Source organism: Oratosquilla oratoria, chromosome 18, assembly GCF_046742065.1.
Source record: "Oratosquilla oratoria isolate Oo_2021 chromosome 18, ASM4674206v1, whole genome shotgun sequence".
Taxonomy (NCBI): Eukaryota; Metazoa; Arthropoda; class Malacostraca; order Stomatopoda; family Squillidae; genus Oratosquilla; species Oratosquilla oratoria.
Window position 1 is genome coordinate 7613619 of NC_134794.1, and position 25337 is coordinate 7638955.

Below are 25337 nucleotides of genomic sequence, written 5' to 3' on the forward strand. Positions count from 1 at the left end.
TCCACGTGAACAGACTTTTTAGAATAAAATACCAACAGTACTGTATATTTTTCTTTTGTTTTTACTGCCCTTTTTCATGAAGTGTGATGTTGTACCAATTGATGGTACTAGTGATACAAAACAAAATTTGTCTACCAGTGTATCATGATATGCTAGCAATGATCACTTAAAAACATTAAAGTACCTGTTATTTATGGATAAACCATAGAAATAGGGTGTATATTTGGTAATATTGTTAATATGAAGAAACAGGTTTCCGGTATAGTAAATCTGGTCTACAAAACAAGTTTTCATAGCTCGAGTACAGGTTTGAGCCATGGAGATTTGGGTTGAGTTCAACCCAGACTCCTACTTCAAACCCTTGCATTCAGTGCTATGGAGACTGTTGTTTTCAGGCAAATAATTAAAGCTTTTTTTTTTCACTCATTCCAATCACAAATTTCATCCATATGAAAATAGCATGTATGTAGAAGTCAGCCCTTAATTTCAGCTTAAAAAAAATGTTTAAAAAATTGACTATTACTCAAGGATATATGATAAATATTTATGCACTATATCCAACATGTTCACACAACTCATACACAAGAGTATCAATAGAAATATATTGCCCACCCACATACTCTGAGACAAACTCAGCACTCACTGTAGCTTTCCCTGACATTTTCGTGTTGATAGGTACTATAATTTCACCACATAATGCCATATACTGAACTCTTCTCCCACTATAGAGTTCTTACAGAACCTTAATATTAAAGCTGTTTTTCAGAATAGGATATTACCAGCTGATGAAGTAATAAATTCTTCAAAGAGACTTCCTCTGTACAGCAGGGAGCACCTGAGGTAGGGTTTAGCACCACCCTTGTAGTACTAAGCATTTACTCAACAAACACATTATCACATACACAGGATAAACATACTAACGACTGGATGACCAGTCATCAATGTTATTGTCATATTGCATATTCACTACACAGAGCACGTGCCTACAATTGTTATGTTCACGGTAAATGCCCCTGCAGGCTTGCACTCTCTGTGGATACACAGCCAGTAATTCATTACATTAATAAGGAAGTGTTTTTGTAAATATACACTGCATACAATTACCATCAGATACTACAGGCACCAAGTAACTATTTCACACATAACTGCAGTGTGGCAAATAGGTTACATTGCGACCAGTCTAAAAAAAAAACAATTATGCACAGACTTTTCATTATCTGGAAGAGCAAACGGAATGTTGGAGGCTGTGAGGGCAACTAAAATAATGCTTACATATTATTCCAGGGCCCATTCGGCAGTTGAGTCTGTCAATTGTGTGAAAAAGGTGCAAGGATGCAAGAGAAGGTACAGTATATTGGGATCACAGCAAGGGACACACTGTGGATTTGAGGAAGACTGAAAAGGCTTGGGCTACACTGGATTAAGCCTATTTTATAAAATCTTATCATATCAGACCATCTGGGCATAAATCTAAATTCATAAAATAGTACATATTCAGCATAAAATCAAATAAAAATTATTTCCTGAGAGCTCAAATTAAGTTATTCCGGTACAAATATCTCTAGTATATGAATAGACTGAGAGCACACCTATGAGCTGTAAAGTTGACAACTTCACCAAATAGAATAGATTTTATTATATATGGTGAGTGCATCTGTCTGTGTATCTGTCTGCATGGTTTTTCCACTCTGTTAGGCACAGTTTTTGAGTGATCTCTGTATATTTGACATCCAAATGTAACCTGATCAACTTGAAATAGAATGGGGTGTGATTTATTATGATTTGAGTGTTTTCAAAACCAGTTTTTGCACTGCAATGAGAAAAGTAAAATTAAAACATGATTTTATCAATCATTTTTGCACACAATATTAGCAATTGCAAACATAGCAACACAGAGTCAATGCTAATTGATAGAGCACTCTATTGCAGATTTCTGCATATTAAACTTAATATTGTATGACATGTAGCCCCATGGGAGGACTGATTAATGAAGCAGATTGAAAATTTTTGCATTTTAAGTATTGGTACACTCACAGAACACAAAAAGTCTTGACAAACTGATTACAATAACAATATGACTTTTGTTTCACTTTCAATTTTGTCGATCAAAACTATGGCTCTAAATTTGGTGTAAATCAGATAATTTTATGATTTATAGTAAATAACTCAGAAACTGAAATTTCCAGAGCAATAAACTAAATGTACTCGTACTATAATAAAATGGTTCATTGCTGGTTTTCTGAATAAAAATTTGTCAAAAAAAAATGGGGGAACAATGATATTCAAGTTTGAACTAAATTAACAAACAGCATATCATTTGACACATTGTGATAATGAATTTATGATGATAGTGTACTCAATCAGGAAAAATAAAATCTCAAATCCAAAACTTAATTTCAAAATTTTGACTTGTAGACACTGCAACAGTTTTTGGGCTGTACCATTGCAACTATAACCATTTTACTGATGCAACCACCAAAGATTGACAGACAACAGTTACACAGTTCTATCAAGTATATATATTTATGTCAATCTGCTCAATAATATTTTTTACTTGCAAATGTCTTTTTCATAAAAAAAAAAAGTTTGATTGCCACTGACTCCCATACATGTGTGTAGCTGTATGCTGATGTGTATGACATCTGAAGCAAATGCATCAATGGCACAGTGGTAAAAAACAGGCCTGTCAAATGGAAGATATAATCCCATCCCTTGATTTAACGGACAAAACGAGGAACATCAGTCTGATATTTCCCATTAGAAATTAAACAAATTACATAAAGCCTCTAATATGGCAATTATAAGGACACGTACACTATAAACATAATGTAAATGAAATATAAATACAATGAATTCAACATATTTACTACAATTTAATATCAGACTTACCAAGGACTATGAAGATGGATTTTTGACATGCAGTGATTATACAGTTGGGGACTTGCACATTTATTTTTTGTCTCTGGATTTTGTTCATTACTTCCAAACTCCATTAAAGGGAGTTCATTAAATCAAGGGCTGAGTGTACTATTTGAGACTGGTTCAGCATTTTACTTTTTTCAAACCTTTCTCATCAGCACTTTTTTTTTTTTCTCATAAGGAAATCCTTGGATCCTATACCTTTGGAGATTATAACAGAGGATAATGAGCCTAATAGTGGAAAACCTTGACCCAAAGGGCCCAGATGTGAATGCCACACATGAAGTCAAGCACAAACTGTGAGCAACTGGTAACCAGAGCTCGCTAGATAGATGTAGGTCCATATAATAGGCTAGGTATCTCCTCCTTCCCTGAATAACTTTTATATTTTCACAAAATGGTTTTCATATGTTGTCCATTCTCAATTGTGAGGCAGTCAAATAATATTAAAGCAATAAATGAAACCTCAAGATCCTCATAATGTCACTACTTCACAATTTGCAAAAGAAATATTTAATGAAACAGCACATTATACTGACTTAACACAGACACACAGTGTCTTATCTTCTTCATTTCTAACAAAAAGGTTCCTTTAAACAAAATAACACTGTCAAATGTTTACCAAAAAACGAAATTGTAAAATGTGCCAAAATCAGCACCAAATAGCATGATGGGGAGACAGCCCAGTCAATACTGTTCCTTTCCTTCTTACAGTACAGTGGTTCTTCTATGCAGAGCAAAGTTGTCTGACATTAGCCACAGTAAATTCCAAATTCAGTAGTATATGTCACATAAGATTAAATTCATATGACTATCACAGTGTTTACACTTTAGATATGACAGTTACCATTCAGAGCCACACTTGTTCTTGAAGCAAAGGAACTGCCACATCAAACACTGGTAGGTATGAAATGGTTGGCTTTTAGATACTACTTCAACTTTACAACATCAAGTTTGGGTTGGTTCATATTTACTTTAAAAAATAATCCTATAAATGAGGCTAGGTAGCTGGTACATGAGGCAGTTGGGGCTTACCTACTTACAAAATGACTGTAGAAGCCCATACCAGTGGAAACAAAGGGCTGATCGTTCCCTATACCTGCTGACCTGAGAGGCATAACATGTCTGATGGAACTCCACATTTAACCAGCTGTACGTTAGGCCAACTGATGCAAACCAATCCTCTTCAGGAAACTCTTGGCCCATGTTGGGTTCAGTTTAACTGGTCCTCCATATTCTTCAAGTAAGCTCGGTTCATACTGCATTAAAACTTGTTTAGCTGTAGCAATAGCTAGGAATGAAGACACCTGAAGAGAATTGAAAAGTAATAATAATATATTAATAGTATATATGATTTCCAAAAGTGACATTAAAAAAAATCCCCAAACTGCAAAAATCATATATCGAAATACATATACATATATCAAAAGGCCCCTTCACCCTTACAAGGGTTTTAGTCAAGGCATACATTTACCCTTCACCTATCCCATATTCATCCAACATCCATTTGTTGTTCCTTCTATCTTAACTCAAGGAAGGGTCGTCCATGTCCCCTACCTAACACTCGGGTCTGAAGCAAAGCAGCAAGGCATAGGACCTCCACAGCCAAAGTTAGTTTACCTCCAATGCTTCATTACATGGCAAACCTCCCCACTCATCCACTCAAGAAATTTCAGAGAAGACAAGAAGAAATCCCTTCAGGTCATGTCAGTCTCATTTATTCACAACCACTCTCCACTCAAACCTATCTTTTGCCCTATCCTTTCCTTGCCCTGTTCAACAGATATTCTTCTTGTATGCAAGGCCCCCTTCATCCCATCCACCTATCCATCCTATTCTCAGTCTTTACTTCTAATTTACTCCATCCACCTCTGCCTTCCATTACTTTTATACTCTCTGTGGGGGGACTGATAGCTGCTGCCATCCACTGTGGGACTGCAGATTTCCCACTTAGTGAAACTCAAGGCAACAATTATTATCATTATTAACCTTTAATGACCCAAATTTTGTTGTTCTGGTTTGAGTTCTCCTCCTAGATCCTCTTATGCCTTAACTTTTCATAGGAAATATAGAGAGAGCAGAATCCCTAGTCCCATCACTTCACCCTACTTTGTTGCCTTTTATGACATGCATGGGAATCACGGTGGCAGAATTCTCTCCTTCCCCTACCACAGGCGATAAGAAAAGGTAGATTCAAAGAAGTGGTACAGGACAGTTCCAAGGGAACAGAATAAAGGAGGGATAGTCCTAATACAAAAAATATCATCATTACTTTAGTAGTAGATTTTACTCTTAACATAGACAAATGATGTGTGGCTCCAGTCTGTTGGGGTGCACAAAAACAGTCCCTAGAGCACTGGCTGCATTCTATATAATCACTACTGCATAATAACATGCAGTCAATACTCAATACCCGAGTATGATGTATTATGGGAAGTACTGCAGATATATGGGATAGGAAGAAAGCTGCTAAGGGCAGTCAAAAGCATTTACACAAGTAGTAGAGCTTGTGTTAGGGTTGGGAATGGTGAGAGTCAGTGATCTGAGATTAAGGTGAAGCTGCATCATGGGTGTATTGTATCACCTTGGGAGTTCAATATGTACATGAATGGGAGTGTGTGGGAAGTAGATACAAGAGTGATAGGCAAAGGGATTGGAGTGGGGTAGAGACTGGAGAGAAGTGGGAGGTGAGCCAGTTGTTATTTGTTGATCACAATAAGCTTGTAGCTGGGTCAGAGAAGGGTCTGAGGCAGTTGATGATGGAGCTTGGGAAGGTATGCTATAGGAGGAAGCTGAAAGTAAATGTGGGTAAATGCAAAGTGATAAAATGTGCAAGATGGAGGTAAGTCTTAAAGGAGAAAGGCTGGAGGAAATGGATATTTTTTAAATATTTAGGGTCACATATAACAGAGAATGGAGAAATGGGAGTGGAGGTTAACTGTAGAGTGAGGAGAGCTGGTAAATATCTTGGAGGAATGAAAAGTGTCATGAGAAATAGGTATCTGTGGATGGATACAAAGAGAAGACTCTGTGAAGGGGTGATTGTACCTATGACATTGTATTGAGTAAAGACTTGGAATCTATGGGAGGCAGAAAGGAGAAATTTAAGTGTGCTTGAGAACTATGGTGGATGTTATAAAGCTAAACCCAATATGGCTCATTAATTCAACATACAAGATACATACATATACCAAGGCTTTTCCCCCTTACAAGGGAGGTAGCCAAAAAGGAAAAGGCATAAAATCATTCCCACTCATTCCATCCCTGAATACACTCCACACCCCTTCAGCCTCCCACTCATCTTAGCACCTCCTGGATGACGGGTCATCCCTGCACCTTGTCCACTGCCCTGGGTTAGAAGCAGTGTTGCAAGACACAGCACATCCACAGCAAGGCTGCTTCATTAAATCGGCGACCCCCCCTCTCTGTCCCCCCATGCATAAAGGAGAAGACATGGAGAAATCCCTTTGGGCTGCGTCAAATTTTGCTCACACATACTACCTCACCCCCTATCCCCCTGCCCATTCCACCTCATCCATCACAACGTCATCCATATACAACCATTCTCCATTCACCTCTGTCTTCTGTCCTCTCCCGTCCTTCCTCAACAGACATTCCCCTCTTCCCCAAAGCCCCCTTCACCCCATCCATCCATCTCATCCTAGGACATCCCTTCATGTTTACTCCCTCCACATCTGCCTTCCGTACCTCTTTTACTAGTCTTTCTTCACTCATTCTTTCTATGTGTCCAAACCATCCTAATACTCTTTCATCAACCCTATCTCCCAACCCCCTTTCCACCCCTGTTCTCCTCCTCACCTCCTCATTTCTCACTTTATCCAGCCTAATAACCCCCATCATACTTCTCAGACACCTCATCTCAAATGAGAGTTGTAATTAGAGAAAAATTCTCCAACTGGGAAGAAGTAAAAAGCGGTGTCCCGCAAGGATCGGTACTGGCCCCGATCATGTTCGCCATATACATTAATGAAGGCGTGGAGTGCAATATGAATTTTTTTGCAGATGATGCAAAATTACTTAAGAAGGTAAAAACAGAAGAGGACTGCAACTCATTGCAACAAGATCTGGACATGATATGGAATTGGACTCAAAAGCGGGAAGTGAAATTTAATATAAAGAAATGCAGTATAATGGAATTTGGAAAGAGTAAAAACAGAATATCAAAAGATTACAGAATTGGAGAAGAAAAAATAAAAAAGCAAACTCTGAAAAAGATCTAGAAGTGATGATTGGAAAGGACATGAAACCTGATAAGCATATAAATAAAATATTCGGAGAAACCTACAATTTATTGAGGTCAATCAAAGTGGCATTTACTTATATGGATGAAGAAATGATAAAGAAAATAGTAACTACACTAATAAGACCAAAACTTGAGTACGCAGCATCACTTTGGACACCCAGTACCAAAAAGAATATTAAGAAACTAGAAAGATTACAAAGAGCGACAACCAAACTAGCACCAACTCTCGCCGAACTAACATATGAGCAAAGACTATCCAAACTGAACCTACCAACTCTGGAACAAAGAAGAGAAAGAGGAGATTTGCTGACTATCTACAGAATAATGAAAGGAATGGAAATTTTAGACAGGAATGACCTGTTAGTGTGGGACAACGGTAAAACGAGAGGACTCGGAAAAAAACTGAAAAAAGATAGTTATAGAAAAAACTTGAAAAGGAACAGTTTCCCACACAGAGCGATTAATACAAGGAACAAATCAGACAACAAAACAGTATGTGCAAACACTATACAAGATTTTAAGATAAAACTTGATGCGGAGAGATACAAAGACGGGTCACCACGAGCACAGCTCCCCTCCCATATATTACAACTAGGTACAACTAGGTAAATACATTCAAACTCCTTCTCTCTTCCTCTCTTATGTTCCATGTTTCTGCCCCATACAAGATATTATTGTAATATAATGTCAGTGTAAATTTTCTAATTTTCTTTTACTTATAAGTACTATGAAGACCTCATGTGAAAAAAAAAGTTTGAGAAGAAATAAAATGAAATAGTGAAACAAAATACAAGATGAATAACTTAAACAAAAGAAACTAATTTTTTCACCCATGTATGTAAAGACTAATATATGAAATAGCAACTGCCAATAAACATGTTCACAACACTTACTTTCTCGCCAGACTTGACCAGTTCACGAATACATTCTTGGACCACTTCATCGTATCTGCCAAGGCGCATCGGTCGTCCTCGCTGTGCAAACCCAAGAGCAGTTACCTCTTTCTCACCCCGTACACGTTTTATCATGTATTTGTCCTTGAGACCTCTGACAGTACTCTCTGGAATCTCAAAACCAAGCTGCTCCTTGAAGTAGTTAATTGCAGCAAGATTGCCATGGTCTGCAGCATATTTCCCAATTTCAGCACGAAGTTCAGGGCTATATGAAGCATAGTTACCTCGCTTACTCACAGCACTGTTTCGCCTTAGCTTCGCCTTACCCTTGCCCTTTTTTTTCTTTGGTGTTGGCGGATCACTATAATCATCATCGTCATCTATACTAAGCAAATTTTCTTGGCGTCCAGAAGGTCCTGGCAGTTGTTGTTGTTGCTGTTGTTGTTGTTGCTGCTGTTGTTGCTGCTGCTGTTGTTGTTGTTGCTGCTGCTGCTGTTGTTGTTGTTGTTGCTGTTGTTGTTGATGGTGGTGGTGTTGCTGCTGCTGTTGTTGCTGTTGTTCTGCTGCTATGGCATGAAGGGCATCATGGTTGGATGGGTTGGTGGGTGTTGCAGTTGTTGAAACCTGAAGACTATCTGCCTCCTGAAGTGTTCTTGGGGCCACCATAGCAACAGCATTTTGGTCATGATGCTCCTTAAGCAAGCTGAGAGGTTCACTGTTATGTTCTGCACTGGGTGTAGTCTGGGCCTGAAGGGCAGTTCCTTCAAAGGTCAGTGAACCTAATGTGGGATGAAAGGATGTCGTGACCACCTGGTGTGGCCCGATATGAGGATTAGCTTGCACCACATGATGATTTTGTGTCTGCTGAACATGTGCTCCTTGGCTTACTTGAACAGCACTCGTGGTTGAATGCGCACCAGCTGCAAGATGAGGCAGATGGTTTTGACCCCCGCTCATGGTCAGCGGAAGAGGTGATCCCGGATGTGGCATAGATGTTGCTACACTCGTATGCATAGTGGCTAGTGGAACCACTTGCCCCCCATGACCAGCAGGGGTAACCTGAGTGCTAAAAGGTGTATTATACCCCTGCTGGAAAGTTGGACCCTGTAAAGCAAATGTTTGGCTCATGTTTACAGAGGGTGCTGGTAGGGTTCCTGGCTGCTGATATGAAAGAGTGGCAGTACTTGCCATGCCCTGGTTTATATTACTACCTTGATGAAAAGGCAAAGCACTATTATGGGTCATGGGCACTACATGGTTCCCCTGTGGCCCTGAGGCCATATTGAGAGTATACTGGTGTGGGTACCCAAAATTATTGGTTGAATTACTAATGGCTGCAGACGAGACAACTGGAGAGTTTAGAACAGACAGAGAAGGATGAAGAATATCTATGGTCTGAGCTGGCTGCTCATGTAAAACCTGGCTAGTGGCTTGAGGTATCACCACTTCATTATTTCCACTTTTGTCCATAAATTGCTTCTTAAATTTGCGAACAGTTGATTCTTTAACAGGAAATTGAAGTCTTTCTGAGAAATGCTGAATTGCAGCCATGATTCCAAATTGAGTGGCATATTTTCCAATATCATCTTTAATCTGCTGAGAAAATGTTCTTTTCTGACGTGCAGAGAAATTTGTTCTTTTTTGAGAATCATCTTGTATTTCCCCTGTCATATCCGGAACTTCAGGAAACTTACGGAGATAGACCTTTTTAAACTTTTTGGCTAGACCTTTCCGAACCTCATGACCAAGTTTTTCACTAAAATGTTTCACAGCACTGTCTACACCATACTGAAAGGCATGTTTCCCTATTTCTTCTTTCACTTCATTTGTATAACTCTTGTACACTTTAATGAAATTTCTTATTGTACTTTCACTAACAGTTCCACCTAGCCTATTAGACCAATACGTAGTTGCTTCATGGTTTCCATGCGTAAGTGCATACTGAGCGATTTCATCACGTAGCTCAGGGGAGTACTTGATGTATTTACCACGTTTACTTCGCTCCTCCTTTGTGGCAATGAGGAGTGCTTTGACTGCTGCTACAGTGTTCTGGGTTAGTTGATGTCTATTCTCATCATTTGGAACAGTTTCCTTTTGTTGGTCAGACCAGTCAGAGGATGCCAGTGTTAACAAACGTTCAGGACCTGCACAGTGAAAAGCAAAAAAATATCTCTTACAGCCAGAAGTTACTAGAAAATTATTTCAAATAACATAATTTCATAGAGACTGAATCCATACAGAAGGAAAACATACTCCCTCTTCCACTTACTGTTGAAAGTGATGGCTGCATGGTGATATTGAGTAATGTGTTATGAATGTGAAAATAAATGCAATGACAACGAAAGCAAAGCATTTTGTAAGTTTTCCTTTTTGCATGCATACTGTATAGTAAAATCTATATTTAATACTTTTATGTGAAACAAAAGTATATTTCAAAAAAAGGAATGAACGAACCTCGACCAAAGGGTCTTCGTTTCTTTCGTGCGATGATTTTTCTTGGTTGAGGCTTTTTTTCTAAAAGGACTGGTCTAAGAGGTTCCTCTCCATCAAGAGTGCCTCTTTTTCTGGCTTCTTCAGTGTGTTTACGCTGGTGTATTCTAAAGCTGATTTTACTGGTGAAAGTTTCATGACAATGTCGACACTGCAATCAACCAAAAAAACATTAAAATATAAAATACTCTCCATGAATTTAAATACTATCTTAAAACATATATATATATATATCAAGAGCTTTTTCCCCCTTACAAGAGAGGTAGCCAAAGTCAAAGGCATATATCCACTTTCACCCATTTCATTCCCACATACTCCATTCCCATTCACCACCCCTCTCTCCCTCTTTTCTTGGCTCCTCCAGGGTGATGAGTCATCCCTGCATCTCACCCACTGCCCTGGGTCAGAAGCAATGCAGCAAGACACAGTACATCCACAGCAAGGCTGCTTCATTTAATCTGCGACCCCCCTCTCTGTCCCCTCATGTAGAAAAATATAAGACAGGGAGAAATCCCTTCAGGCTGCATCAAAATATCATTCAAACATACTCCATCACCTCCCCATCCACCACCCATCCCCTTTCATGCATCACAGCATTATTCATACGTAACCATTCTTCACTCACCCTTATCTTCTCTCTTCTCCCTTTCTTCCTCAACAGACATTCTCCTCTTTCCCAATGCCCCTTTCACCCCATCCATCCATCTCATCCTTGGTTGCCCCCTCATGTTCACTCCTTCCACCTCTACCTTCCACACCTCTTTTACTAATCTTATTTCACTCATTCTTTCCATGTGTCCAAACCATCCCAATATTCTTTCATCAACCCTATCTGCCAACTCCCTTTTCACCCCCCACTCTCCTCCTCACCTCCTCATTTCTCACTCTATCCAGCCTAGTAATCCCAACCATACTTCTCAGGCATTTCATCTCAAACACATCTAAACCCTTCCTTTCTTATGTTCCATGTTTCTGCCCCCGTACAGTGCTGTGGACACAATCACCCCTTCATACAATCTTTGCTTAGCATCTATTCCCAAATATCTATTTCTCATTACACTTTTTAATCCCCTAAGGCATTTACTTGTGATGTATGATCCTGAATTCTTCTTCTTCATGCATATATATTCCATATTGCCCTTTCCTCCTTATATGAGGGGTGGCCAAGTCAAAGCATACGCCCACCTTTCAACCATCCCACACCTGTCCAAAATACAAATCCATTGTCCCTCTCATCTTAACTCTTCATAGACGAAGGGTCTTCCCTGTCCCCTACCCACTGCTTGGGCCAAAGACAATGCAGCAAGACACAGCACCTTCATAGCAGGACCCAACAGCCAAAACTAGTTATCCTCACTGCTTCCCTGATTCTCACCCACTTGAGAAATATATGGAGCAGACAAAAAGAAATCCCTTTGGGCCACATCATTTCCTCATCCATTCACAGCCACCCTCCACTTACACCTATCTCTTGCCTTCTCCCGTCCCTGCTTGACAGACCCTATCACATCCAATGAAGTAGGGAGAATAAATTTTGTCTACTGGATTGTCAATGAGTATAGTAGGTTTTAACTGATACAAATGAATGCACGACAGTTGTCTTAAAATTCTTTTGTATAAACACTGAAAGAAAATATTGTAATTTTTCTCCTTTCCTCTTATTAGCATGCTTTATCAGTGTAACTCATTGTAGAAAATTATCTATACATGAAGTTGTACCTGCAATGTTGAACTCTGAAGTCGCCTCCTTTTAGCAGGTACTTCTAAAGCCTTTTCTTCTTCTAAAATTATTATATTCTCCTTCTCTTCCTCACTTACATATCCTACAGAAAAAAAAAACACAATTCTTAGATGCAATAACTTTGTACACAAATGTTCAAATGAAAAAAAAATCACTTTAAACTGTTCAGTAAGAATGGAAAAATGGAGATGGAAGTGATTTATAGAGTATAAGAAACAAGGAAATGTCTGGAACAATGAAAAGTGTTACGAGAAATAGGTACTTGGAGATGACCACAAAGAGAAGATTGTATGAAAGAGTGATTGTACCCACATACCTGTATAGAAGAGAGACTCAGAATTTGAAGGAGGGAGAAAGGAAGAGACAAAACATGTTTGAGGTGTAGTATATGAGAAGTATAGTACTTGTCACAAGGACGAACAGAATGAGGAATATGGAGATGAGGCAGAGAATAGGGGGAGGGGTGTCAATATAGTACGGAAAAGGCAGAATCAGAGGTGGTAATGGAAAGATTTAAGGAAAACTGTAAAAAAATAGGGATAGAAGGTAAAACATATCAATATTCTTTTTGATTGGGGATTAGTCTCCAATCATAAAAGACTGCTACATGGATCTAGTTCACAGGACTATCACTAATGACACTAAACTATTGAATCCATAAAACCCATACAGTTAACATCTCATACAAGGAATTAAATTTTGAACCAATTTTCATACTGTCAAGATGATATTATTTCAAACCTATATACCAAAAAGGACAGAAATTTAGTGCAAAGCTAAGGCCTAAGACAGTTTCATATATCTTATAATAGAAAAAAAAAAAACAAAAACAAAAAAACTCACCTGTAGGATTCCTGGCAAACATAAGACTGAAGGGTGATACACTCAAGCCAAATGGGATGGAGGTTGAAAACTGGAATAACAGACGACTAACTTCTTCATCCCATGTTGTTGGGTTACTCAGGCAGAAGGCATCCAACATCTCTCCTATGAGTATATAAATCAACATATTCTGTATTCATTTATTTATTTTTTTCATTTTCATCTGGAGCCATTATAACTACCATTTCCATTAGACTTGCTCATATACAACATAAGCTATATTTGAAATGTTATGCTGTGATGCATGAAGGGAAGTGGGTGGGGGATAGGGGGTGGAGGAAGTATGTATGAGAAAAAAATTGATGTAGCCCAAAGGGATTTCTCCCCATCTTCTCCTTTTCTGCATGAGGGGACGGAGAAGGGGGGTTGCTGAATTTATGAAGCAGCCTTACTGTGGATGTGCTGTGTCTTGCGACACTGCTTCTGACCCAGGGCAGTGGACAGGATGCAGGGATGACCTGTCATCCATGAGGTGCCAAGATAAGATGGAGGGAGGAGGGTGGAGGGGAGTGGAATATGTAGGGAATGGAATGGGTGGGAGTGGTTTCTATGCCTTTTTCTTTTTCGCTACCCGCCATGTAAGGGAGAAGAAGCCTTTGGTATATGTATGTATATATGCTTATTCACAAGCCACCTGATTACTGAATCATGAGTTTCTTATGCAGCCTAACTAAGAAAAGCAAGAACCACTTTAGAGCAACTGCATTCAGGTCACCATCTATATGTAGAATTCTGTGATGTAATATATTTTTGTTTGTCAATCACTTCTCTTAGACCAGATTTTTTTTATCCATTGGGTTATGGGCCTGCTGACATTGGAAAATCCAAAATCAAAATCAAAACCTGCAAAACTACTCTTTTTTTTTTATTTCTGCTGAACTGCTAACTAGCACTGATATAACAATACAAAAAAAAACACTGGGCCTACTGTTTGCACAAAACATGCAAAACTTGGTATATACAGTAGCTCGTGTTCTCATTAGTCTGGCCAGTGAGAGGGTATAAATGAAACAAAACTGTTTTTTTTCTCTATGACCTGAGAACATGGCCTTCTAAAAGCTTTATATAAATATAAATGAAACAAAAATTATTTTATTTCCTCTGACCTGACATGGCCTCCTAAAACCTTTATATAATCAAATGTGTTGGGGCTTTTTTTTTTTTTTTCTCTCCAACCTATGGGGAAGGATCTATGGTGCATGTAACCCCAATGAATAAAAATAGTCTGGCCTTAACATATTTCTTCTTTTAAGTATAGCCTTCTCATTGCTTTCTTTCACACTCTCCTCTAACTCAATTTTCTCCTCTTTTAACTGGTTATATTCACTTTTTAATGCCTCAAGTTCTACTTTATATGCTTATTTTATTAAGTTCTCATACATTAGCCAAGTGTGATCAATGATGGTGGTGTCAAGAACTCCTGTCTCCTTTCCTGACATAATAAAATTTTATATTATTCTGTACAATGTTCATATATTATAGTCTTTTCTTTTATGTTTGCAGCAATTAAAGGATATTTTGATTACTAATCTAATTTCCAGGATTTTTTTACAGTTATGTACTTTACTGAATGCTACAGGTTAACAGAGCAGTACATACACAGATTTCATCCCTTGATTATCTGATATAATATGTTATCCATAGTTTGGAAATTCCCATATCATTTTAATAATCAAAGCTCTACTGTATATGAACAAATCCAACTATAGGAAATAATTTTCAATGTTAAGAAATACAAAATACTGAAAATGTGTAGAAGTAAGAAAAGGCCATCACTAAACCATAAGATAGGAAATGATATTTTACTCTTTCATCCGTGATGACCAGTACTTCTATCCTTGGGGACAATATGAGGCACATAAAATATGAAAGGGTAATACACCAAAACAAGTTTAAAGGTACGAGAGTTTAAAGTCTGGCAACTTGAAGCAACAAGTTGCAAAATTATTTTTCAGATCTTCATGTTTACATAATGCATACAATGTGTCAATAATGTGTCTTATGAAATGTGTGTCCTGGCTCAATAAAGTGACTTTTTCTGAAAATATACCAATCAGTTGCAAAAGATATTCACAAAATAGACATAATATAAATAGATATACAGTAATGACAATAGTAATACAGGCTATCAAAATAATTTTCATACCTTCACATATATGCATCTTGGCTTATCTGAAGGTGGGAGCAGAGCAATAATTATTAGTAACTAAAGAGGTCACTATCAGCATCAACCTCAAGTGGATCAAAGTCTTTAACAAGGGTGATGTAAACAAGGTCATCATATTAAAACTACAGGGCAGGACTCGCAGTAATGGTTATAAACTGGACAAATTTAGATTTAAAAAGGAAATAGGCAAGAACTGGTTTACTAATAGGGTGGTCAACGAATGGAATAAACTTAGTAACCATGTAGTAAGCGCTGAAACTATCAGTTGTTTTAAGAAACGATTAGACAACTTTATGGATGGGGATGACGGGTGGTGATGGATACGGAGCTGCCTAGTGTAGGCCTTATGGTCTCTTGCAGTCTCCTTCATTCTTATGTTCTTATGTTCAGTAGATGCAAGTGTTGTGCTGTTTGTTGGGTGAACAGGTTTTCATGATACTCCTTATAAACATCAGGTATGTTGGATACTACAGGCTGGGATACTTTCTACCTTGATGTGTACCATACTACACCTCCCTCAGATTAATAGGATTAGTATGCTTACTAGGAGCAAATCTGAGTTTTGACCCACACCCCCTAGATAAAAGGGGCATATGTTTCTGCCAAAGCACAAAAATGGGTAAGCACCTCATATCATATTGAAGAGGTACAGTCACAGAGGTGGTATAGAAAAGATTTAAGAAGGGTAGTAAAAAGGAGGGTTAGTAAAGTTAAAAGAGATTAGCATTCTTCTGTGAGTGGAGATCAATCTCTAGTCATAAAAGAATAGTGCATAACTCTGGCTCTGTAGAGATGTCATATCACTGAAGTCCCTAAAAAACTGACTGCACAAAATTTCTTCACTCAAACCTATACAGAGCAAATGGGAAATTATTTACAAAGTAAAAGGACTTGGGATTGTTGGTTACGGAGGGTTTGTCATGAACAAAGAATATAAAGTAACTTATATGGGAGACTTAGGAACCATTGACAAATATCTATCTATATACCAATGGATATTTCCCCCTTACAAGTGAGGTGGCCAAAGCCATAAGGCATATACCCACTCCCACCCATTTCATTCCCACCTTTCCTCCCTCTCATCTTAGCTCATCATGGATGATGGGTCATACCTGTATCCTGCTCACTGCCCTGGATCAGAAGCAATGCAGCAAGACAAGCATACTCACAGCAAGGCCACTTCACTTAATCAGCAACCCCCACCCCCACTCTCTGTCCTCTCATGCAGAAAAATAGAAGACAGGGAGAAATCCCTTTGGACTGTGTCAAAATGTCATTCACACATAACCACTCCCTAACCCGCCATCCCCCACACCCTCCCTTCCTTGCATTCACAGGATCATCTATACACAGTCATTCTCCACTCACTCCTATCTCCTGCCTTCTCCCTTCCTTGCTCTACAGCCTCCCCCTCTTGTTCAATAGCTATTTCACCCCCTCCATCCATCCACCTCTTCCTCAGTTGAGGATGAGGACAGAGAGACAGAGGATGGGACTAGGCATCCTGCTCTCTGTAGCCCTAAGGGGTACATTCCAACAAGAAGTCAAGTTGATAAATATAACAATGATATTTCATTGCTTGGATGAGGATATGAGGCAAGAAATGATTGAAAACCTAATTTGCCCTAAATTGGAGTATTTATCTTTATACCAAGTTTTTTTCCCTTATAAGGGAAGTACATAGTCAAGGCACACAGCTACTTCCACCCAAGGGAGTACATGGGGGGGGGGGGGGGGGGGGGGGGAGAGGGGGGGGGAGGGGAGAGGGGGGGGAAATTGCTTAGGTCTACTGTCACTATGACTGTTCTTTCTAGTAGTGTTTTCTTTTTACATACTCCAAGAACTTGTTGAATGATGTTAATGAAATGTGTGCTGGTGGAGACTCCTTAAATCCAAATTTGTTTAGGGAGGGGGCCAGATTTCTTACGTCTCTTTCTGTGATCTGTCTTTCCATCACGGTTATCATTGTCAGGTCTTCTGGCATTATGTTCTGGTTATACGAGTAGTGTTGAAAGATCACTAGTAAAGAGGACGTATAGCATAGGTAAGGGTATTGGAATACACAGCTCCAAATAAGATAGAATATATAAACAAAATCAAGAGGATACAAAGAGCTTCAATTTGATGTACTCTTACATTATGTTCACTGGGTTCATAGGTTCCATGTAACTCAAGTTCTGTGGTTCCCCAAGTCTGCATGAAACCCTAAATTCACCAGTTCATATTCAAGTCTGCTGTTCACAACTGTGGGATTGCTGTGCATATTTATACTGGCGGCCATCTTGAAGACATCATGTTTAAAGGAATCTAAGTCTATATGCCTCGTGCTTGGTGCTTAAACTCTCGTGAATTCTGTGTATTTTATAGCTCTATAGTATTATAATACCTGTGCTAACTCTGGAGGTGCTGCTGAAGGGGGAAGAAACCTGTTTCAGGAAAAGGAAGTACCAGTAAGCCTGAAAGAGCAGGAATAAAGAAAAAGATGTTGAACATGAAGAAAAAGGGGGAAAGTTTTGGATAAGATTGACTCTGGAACAGGGCCTAAGGCAGTGGGAATATGAAATGGAATTAGTGAACCAAATATGAGGAGCAACAGGAGTAAGAGGCAATAAGGCATTATCATGAAGATGTACATAGCAGTTCTGTAACTGCAGTTAAAAGATTAAAATAAAAGTCCTTTCGATGTATAGACTGTTTTGTGGTGCCTTTAGTTTTCATGTCATATGTCCTTAAAGTACATTTCTAATTGCGTGATAGATTAAGAAATTTCTCTAACTAAAATCATATTGATGGGGAGGGAAAAGTATGACCTACATGAGTGCCATTACAATCAGTGCATTTAATAATGTGTAAACACATATCACAAGATCCAGTCAGTTAGTCAGTAAGTCCATTTCCCCTGGTCTTTCTCACAGAAGACCAGCATCAGGATTGCACCTTCATGAAGATATAGGGAGTCAGCAACCATTTGGCATCTTCATTTTATTTTTTATATACTTTATTCATAATTATATTTTATTCATATTTAAGATAAATGTGGGTAAAAGTAAGGTGATGAGATGTAAAAGGGGAAAGGATGGCAGCAAACTGGAAGTGAGTATTAAGGGGGAGAGGCTGGAGGAAGTGGATTCCTTTAGATACTTAGGGACGAATGTGGCAGGAAAGGGAGGAATGAAGATGGAGGTAGAATGTAGATTGAGAGAAGCAAGTAGATGCCTTGGGGGATTAAAAAGTGTAATGAGAAATAGACATTTGGGAATGGGCTGGGGATTGGAGATGGTTAAAGAAATTTTAGAAAAATGGGAGACAGGCCAGTTGTTGTTTGCTGATGACAATGCTTGTAGCAGAATTAGAGGAGGGATTAAGGAAGTTTGCAATGGAGTTTGGGAAGGTGTACAAAAGAAGAAAGTTGAAGATAAATATGAGTAAACATAAGGTGATGAGATGTACAAGGGGATATGATGGCAGCAAATTGGAAGTGAGTATTAAGGGAGAGAGACTGGAAGAAGTGGATAGCTTTAATGATTGTGAGTGAATGTGGCAGAAAAGGGAGGAGTGGAGGTAGAATGTAGATTGAGAGAAGCAAGTAAATGGTTTGGGGAATTAAAAAGTGCAATGAGAAATAGACATTTGGGAATGGATGCCAAGAGGAGATTGTATAAAGGGGTGACTGTCCCGAAAGCACTGTATGGGGCAGAAACATGGAACATAAGTAAGGAAGAGAGGAAAAGTTTAGATGTATTTGAGATGAAATGTCTTAGAAGAATGGTAGGGGCTACTAGGCTGGATAGAGTGAGAAATGAGAAGGTGAGGAGGAGAGCAGGGGTGAAAAGGGAGTTGGGAGATAGGGTTGATGAAAGAGTATTGGGATGGTTTGGACATGTGGAAAGATTGAGTGAAGAAAGATTAGTAAAAAAGGTGTGGAAGGCAAAGGTGGAGGGAGTGAACATAAGGGGGCAACCAAGGATGAGATGAATGGATGGGGTGAAAAGGATTGGGAGAGGGGAATGTCTGTTGAGGAAGGAAGGGAGAAGACAGAAGATAGGGGTGAGTGGAGAATGTGTATGGATGATGCAGTGATGCATAGATGGGAGTGGGTGTGGGATGGGGGGTGAGGGAGTATGTGTAAATGATATTTTGATGCAGCCTGAAGGGATTTCTCCCCATCTTCTCTTTTTCTACATGAAGGGATGGAGAGGGAGTTGCTGACTAAATGAAGTGACCTTGCTGTGGATATGCTGTGTCTTGCTGCATTGCTTCTGACCTAAGGCAGTGGGTGAGATGCAGGGATGACACATCATCCAAGAGGAGCCAAGAAAAGAGGGAGGGAGGGAGTGGTGGTGAATGGGAGTGGAATATGTGGGGATGAAATGAGTACAAGTGGATTTATGCCATTGCCTTTGGCTACCTTCCCTGTAAGGGGGAAAATGCCATTGGACTGCTGAGTGTGTTGTTTAGTGTGAGACTGTTTCTATGTAACTGGGGTGATGGGGGAGTGGAAGGAGTCACTGATTGTCTGATCTTTGTGTGTGAAAAAGTGTAAAAAAATATATATATACATACATATACCAAGGCTTTTTCCCCCTTACCAGGGAGGTAGCCAAAAAGGAAAAGGCATGTAATCATTCCCACCCATTCCATCCCTGAATACACTCCACACCCCTCCACCCTCACTCATATCTTAGCACCTCCTGGATGACGGGTCATCCCTGCACTTTGTCCATTGCCCTGGGTTAGAAGCAGTGTTGCAAGACACAGCACATCCACAGCAAGGCCGCTTCATTAAATCGGCGACCCCCTCTCTCTGTCCCTCCATGCATAAAGGAGAAGACAGGGAGAAATCCCTTCGGGCTGCATCAAATTTTGCTCACACATACTACCTCACCCCCTATCCCCCCGCCCATTCCACCTCATCCATCACAACGTCATCCATATACAACCATTCTCCATTCACCCCTGTCTTCTGTCCTCTCCCGTCCTTCCTCAACAGACATTCCCAGACATTCCCCAAATGGATGACGGACAGATTGAAACATGAGATCGGAATTAAAAGATCCCCTCTTCCCCAAAGCCCCCTTCACCCCATCCATCCACCTCATCCTAGGACGTTCCTTCATGTTCACTCCCTCCACATCTGCCTTCCATACCTCTTTTACTAGTCTTTCTTCACTCATTCTTTCCATGTGTCCAAACCATCCTAATACTCTTTCATCAACCCTATCTCCCAACTCCCTTTCCACCCCTGTTCTCCTCCTCACCTCTTCATTTTTCACTCTATCTAGCCTAGTAACCCCCATCAAACTTCTCATCCACACCTCATCTCAAACACATTCAAACTCCTTCTCTCGTCCTCTCTTATGTTCCATGTTTCTGCCCCATACAGTGCAGTTGGCACAATCACTCCTTCATACAGTCTCCTCTTAGTATCCATTCCCAAATGTCTATTCCTCATTACACTTTTAAACCCACCAAGGCATTTACTCACTTCTCTCAATCTACATTCTACCTCCACCCTCACTCCACCTTTTCCTGCCATATTTGCACCCAAGTATCTAAAACTATCCACTTCCTCCAGTCACTCTCCCTTAATGCTCATTTCCAGACTACTGCCACTTTCACCCCATGTACATCTCATCACCTTACTTTTACCCACATTTATCTTCAGCTTTCTTCTATCAAACACTCTCCCAAACTCTGTCACCAACTTCCTCAATCCCTCCTCCGATCCTGCTACAAGCACAGTGTCGTCCACAAACAACAGCTGGCTCACCTCCCACTTTTCTCCATTTTCTTTAACCATCTCCAATCCCTGACCCACTACCCTTGCATTTACCTCTCGCACTACCCCATCCATTTATAAGTTGAACAGCCAGGGCGACATAACACATCCTTGATGAAGTCCCACCTTTACCTCAAACCACTCACTCTCTCCATCTCTAATCCTCACACAAGCTCTACTACTCTCATAAAAACTCTTGACAGCTCCTAGAAGCTTTCCTCCTATCCCGTATATCCACAAAACCTCCCACAGTGCCTTTCTGTCTACCCTGTCGTAAGCCATTTCCAGATCCATAAAGGCACAAAAAACATCCTTCCCCTTTCCTATAGCTTTCTCACATATCTGTCTTACCACAAAAATCTGATCTACACAACCTCTACCTGTCCTAAATCCACACTGTTCCTCACCAATTACTCCCTCTGTTCCTCTCCTAATCCTCTCAATTAAGATCCTCCCATAAGCCTTCCCAACTACACTTAACAAGCTAATCCCTCTGAAACTACTACATTCACACTTGTCCCCTTTTCCCTTGTAAAGTGGAACTATACAGGCACCTCCTGTCCTCCGGCACTCTACCCTCTCTCCAGCAAACATTAAATAACCTCACCAGCCAGTCCACCATCACTGTGCCTCCTTTTTTTAGACATTCTGCATGGCATCCATCCAGACCAGGTGCCTTACCTGCTTTCATCATCTTAACAACTGCCTTCACTTCATCCTTCCTTATTTCTCCTCCATTTTCCTCACTCATCACTCTCATTTTCTTAGCATTTCCCAATGCAGCTATCTTTCCCTCCCTATCCTCCTTCACATTTAGCAACTCCCTAAAATATTCTGCCCATCTTCCCCTTACTTTCTCTTCCATTATCATCTCTCCATCTACACCTTTTACCTTTTCTTCTCTACTTGATTCGCCTCCTCTTCCTCTCTTAATTTCTTTCGAAAACATTTTCTTATTACTTTCAAAATTTTCTGTCATACTCTTACCCCATTTCACATCTGCTCTCCTCTTTGCCTCCTTTACCTTTTGCTTTACTTCTCTTTTCTTTTCTTTGTACCTCTCATATGACTCCCTCATCCTATTTTGTAACCAATCTGTGAGAGCTCGTTTCTTCTCTTCTACAACCTTCTTTGTTTCCTCATCCCACCATTCACTGTCCTTCCTTCTATTTCCTCCTGTCCTACTTGTTCCACACACCATCTTTGCACACTCTGTGACTCCCTCCTTGAACCATCCCCATTCCTCCTCCACACCTAGCTCTATTCTATCCTTCACTCCCTCCCACTCCTCCTTCAGCTTCTTCTTGTACTCCTTCTCCTTTTCCTTTTCATTTAAAGAGTTCACTCTAAGCACCTCTCTACCTTTTGTCCCTTTCCTCTTTCTCCATCTATCCTCCACTCTCAACTTACCTTCCACCAAAAAATGATCTGATATTCCCCCACCCTCTCCCCTTAGCACATGTACATCCTTAACTCTTCCTATCATAATCCTATTTACCACTACATAGTCCATTAACGCTCTATCTACTACCCTTCCCTCCACCACCCTCTCCCATGTGTACTTATGCTTGACTTTCTTCCGAAACACTGTATTTGCTATCATCAACTCTCTTTCTAGACACATATCCACCATCAACTCTCCATAATATATATATATATATATATATATATATTATATATACATATATATATATGATATATATATATATATAGATAAATATAAATAGAATAAAATAAAATTAAAGTTGATAAAGTGAGACCTTAAGTCCAGTCTGGAGACCAAATGTCAGCCCATCAGGGCTGTACTTCCTGATGGAAGCGAGGGGATTGATGGACTTGAAAATGAACAACTTTTCTATCCTTCTTGCAGGACCACCATGTGCAAGTAAATACTCATTATTGGTCTCCTCATTTCTTACCAGTAAGATAAGTTTTGGTTCCTATCATTTTGTAGTAAACATTGTGCAGTTTCCCATCTTGGAAACTGTTTCTAGACAAATCAAAACTATGGTCTTTCTCAAGGTTCCCGAGTCTGACCATTATGGTAGAAGAAGAAAAGTTAAATCACACTCAAAATGCTCCATATGGGGTGCCAACTCCACGAGTTTGATGACTTTTGTGACGTAACTATAAACCAGAGTCATCCACCATTTTTTTATGACTGAAGAGTAATCACCGTTCAGAGACGATTGTTGATCACTTTTATATTCTACTATCCCTTCTTTCTGTTATCTTTTTTAAATCTCTCCTTTACCACCTTTATGCCTCTAACTCTTCTAAAGTTAAAGTTAAAAGTTGCCGGGTTTCAGTTCCGATATCAGTCTCAAAGACTCTCCACAGAACATCAGCCGAGGCAAGCCTAAACCCTCACCGTGGTGCCCAGTCGCGGCAGTAACCTCCCCAGTAAACAGCCTAAGCTCACAGGCCCGGACAGAGCTTGATCTGTTGACCCCTGTGACACAAGGTCAGTGTGCTAAGTATGTAAATTCATTTGGCATTTCATCAATATACATGAAGTGCAGATAATGAAAAAAACACATTGTCTGAAATAACAATTACAACTGCCAAGGATACATACATACATATACCAAAAGCTCTTTTCCCCGATTCCATCCCCTACATATTCCACTCCCATCCACCCTTCTCCCTCCCTCTCATCTTGGCACCTCCTGGATGACAGGTCATCCCTGCATCCTGTCCACTGCCCTGGGTCAGAAGCAGTGTCACAAGACACAGCACATCCACAGCAAGGCCACTTCATTAATTCAGCAACCTCCCCTCTCTGTCCCCTCATGCAGAAAGGGAGAAGACGGGGAGAAATCCCCTCAAGATGCGTCAAATTATTTCTTATACATACTTCCTCACCCCCCCCATCCCCCACCCATTTCCTCTTATGTATCACAGCATCATCCATACACAACCCTTCTCCATTCACCCCTATCTTCTGTCCTTCCTCAACAGACATTCCTCTCTTTTGTAATGCCCCTTTTACCCCATCCATTCATCTCATCCTAGGACACCCCCTCATATTCACTCCTTCCACACCTCTTTTACTAATCTTTCTTCACTCATTCTTTCCATGTGTCCAAACCATCCTAATACCCTTTCATCAACCCTATCTCCCATCTCCCTTTCCATCCCTGTTCTCCTCCTCACCTCCTCATTTCTCACTCTATCTAGCCTAGTAACACCTATCATACTTCTCAGACATTTCATCTGAAACACATTCAAACTCCTTCTCTCTTTCTCTCTTATGTTCCATGTTTCTGCCCCGTACAGTGCATGGATAACACAAAAAAAGCATGTAAGCTTATTTCCATTGTGATCCTCAGATGCTTATTTCCATTGTACTAGCCAGGAAATACTGTCTCCAAGGGATAGAAGCACTAGTTATCAATAATGATAAAATGACTAACCACTCACCTGCCCAAGCACATTCCACTGAATCCTCTTGCAAGGTAAACATAAAGCTTTGCTGGGCATCCTCTGAATCAAATGGCACCAGAGTTCGGAGGATATCTTGGGCTGCATCAAACTTCTCCTTGTACTTCATCTGCATTGCCTCAAACATCTTCACTGACATTCCCACAACCTTCAATATATGCATGAAACATTGGTTTTAATTTCAATGTCTGAGCAAATTACAAATATAATTCACATTGTGAATTTACATTTCATCAGCACTAGATTAAAAATTCCTCATTTCTCATCGTCATGACTAGTTATCCAACTTCATGGCACAACAAGGTGCCCTGACACTAAGCCTACTTTAAGTCTATCAGCATTTATACAAGCTTTACAATCTTGCTTTAATAAAGGAAAAAATTCCATCAAGGTCAGATATCTGTAGCTCTCTACATTTACAAAATCCCTGTCAATATATATTATATATTAGTACACTAGTGTAAATACCTATTTACATTACAATATGCAATAAAACTCAGTGGTACATCCAATACTGTACATATGATTTCTGACTTAGGAATGTTTCAACTTATGAACAATTATCCAAAACATTATTCATTCATAACTCAAGGACTCTCTATGCATCTCCCAATAAGCTAGCCCTAATTTTCATTGAATGTAGTTTCACAATGTACTTGAAACTAAAATCATAGGATTCAAAAGTATTTGACACCAAGGAATCTATATATCTATATTCACCTGACACTGAGCAAATCCAAAGTTGCAGAAAGATTCAA

General features: G+C 39.7%; 1 protein-coding gene across 4 annotated transcripts in view; it reads right to left on the reverse strand.

Moving 5' to 3' along the window:
* Positions 1–509: 509 nt before the first annotated feature.
* LOC143035032 (uncharacterized) overlaps positions 510–25337 on the reverse strand; it is a 38854-nt gene continuing 14026 nt past the window's right edge. For all 4 annotated transcript variants that reach the window (XM_076201448.1, XM_076201447.1, XM_076201446.1 and 1 more), the window contains exons 8-14: positions 25300–25337; positions 24559–24727; positions 13151–13294; positions 12286–12389; positions 10531–10717; positions 8077–10220; positions 510–4226 (exon numbers count right to left, since the gene is read on the reverse strand). The exon at positions 25300–25337 is cut by the window's right edge and continues 145 nt beyond it. In XM_076201448.1, coding sequence (XP_076057563.1) covers positions 4077–4226; positions 8077–10220; positions 10531–10717; positions 12286–12389; positions 13151–13294; positions 24559–24727; positions 25300–25337 — 2936 coding nt within the window. In that variant the 3' untranslated portion in view covers positions 510–4076. The remainder of the gene's footprint in view (positions 4227–8076; positions 10221–10530; positions 10718–12285; positions 12390–13150; positions 13295–24558; positions 24728–25299) is intronic.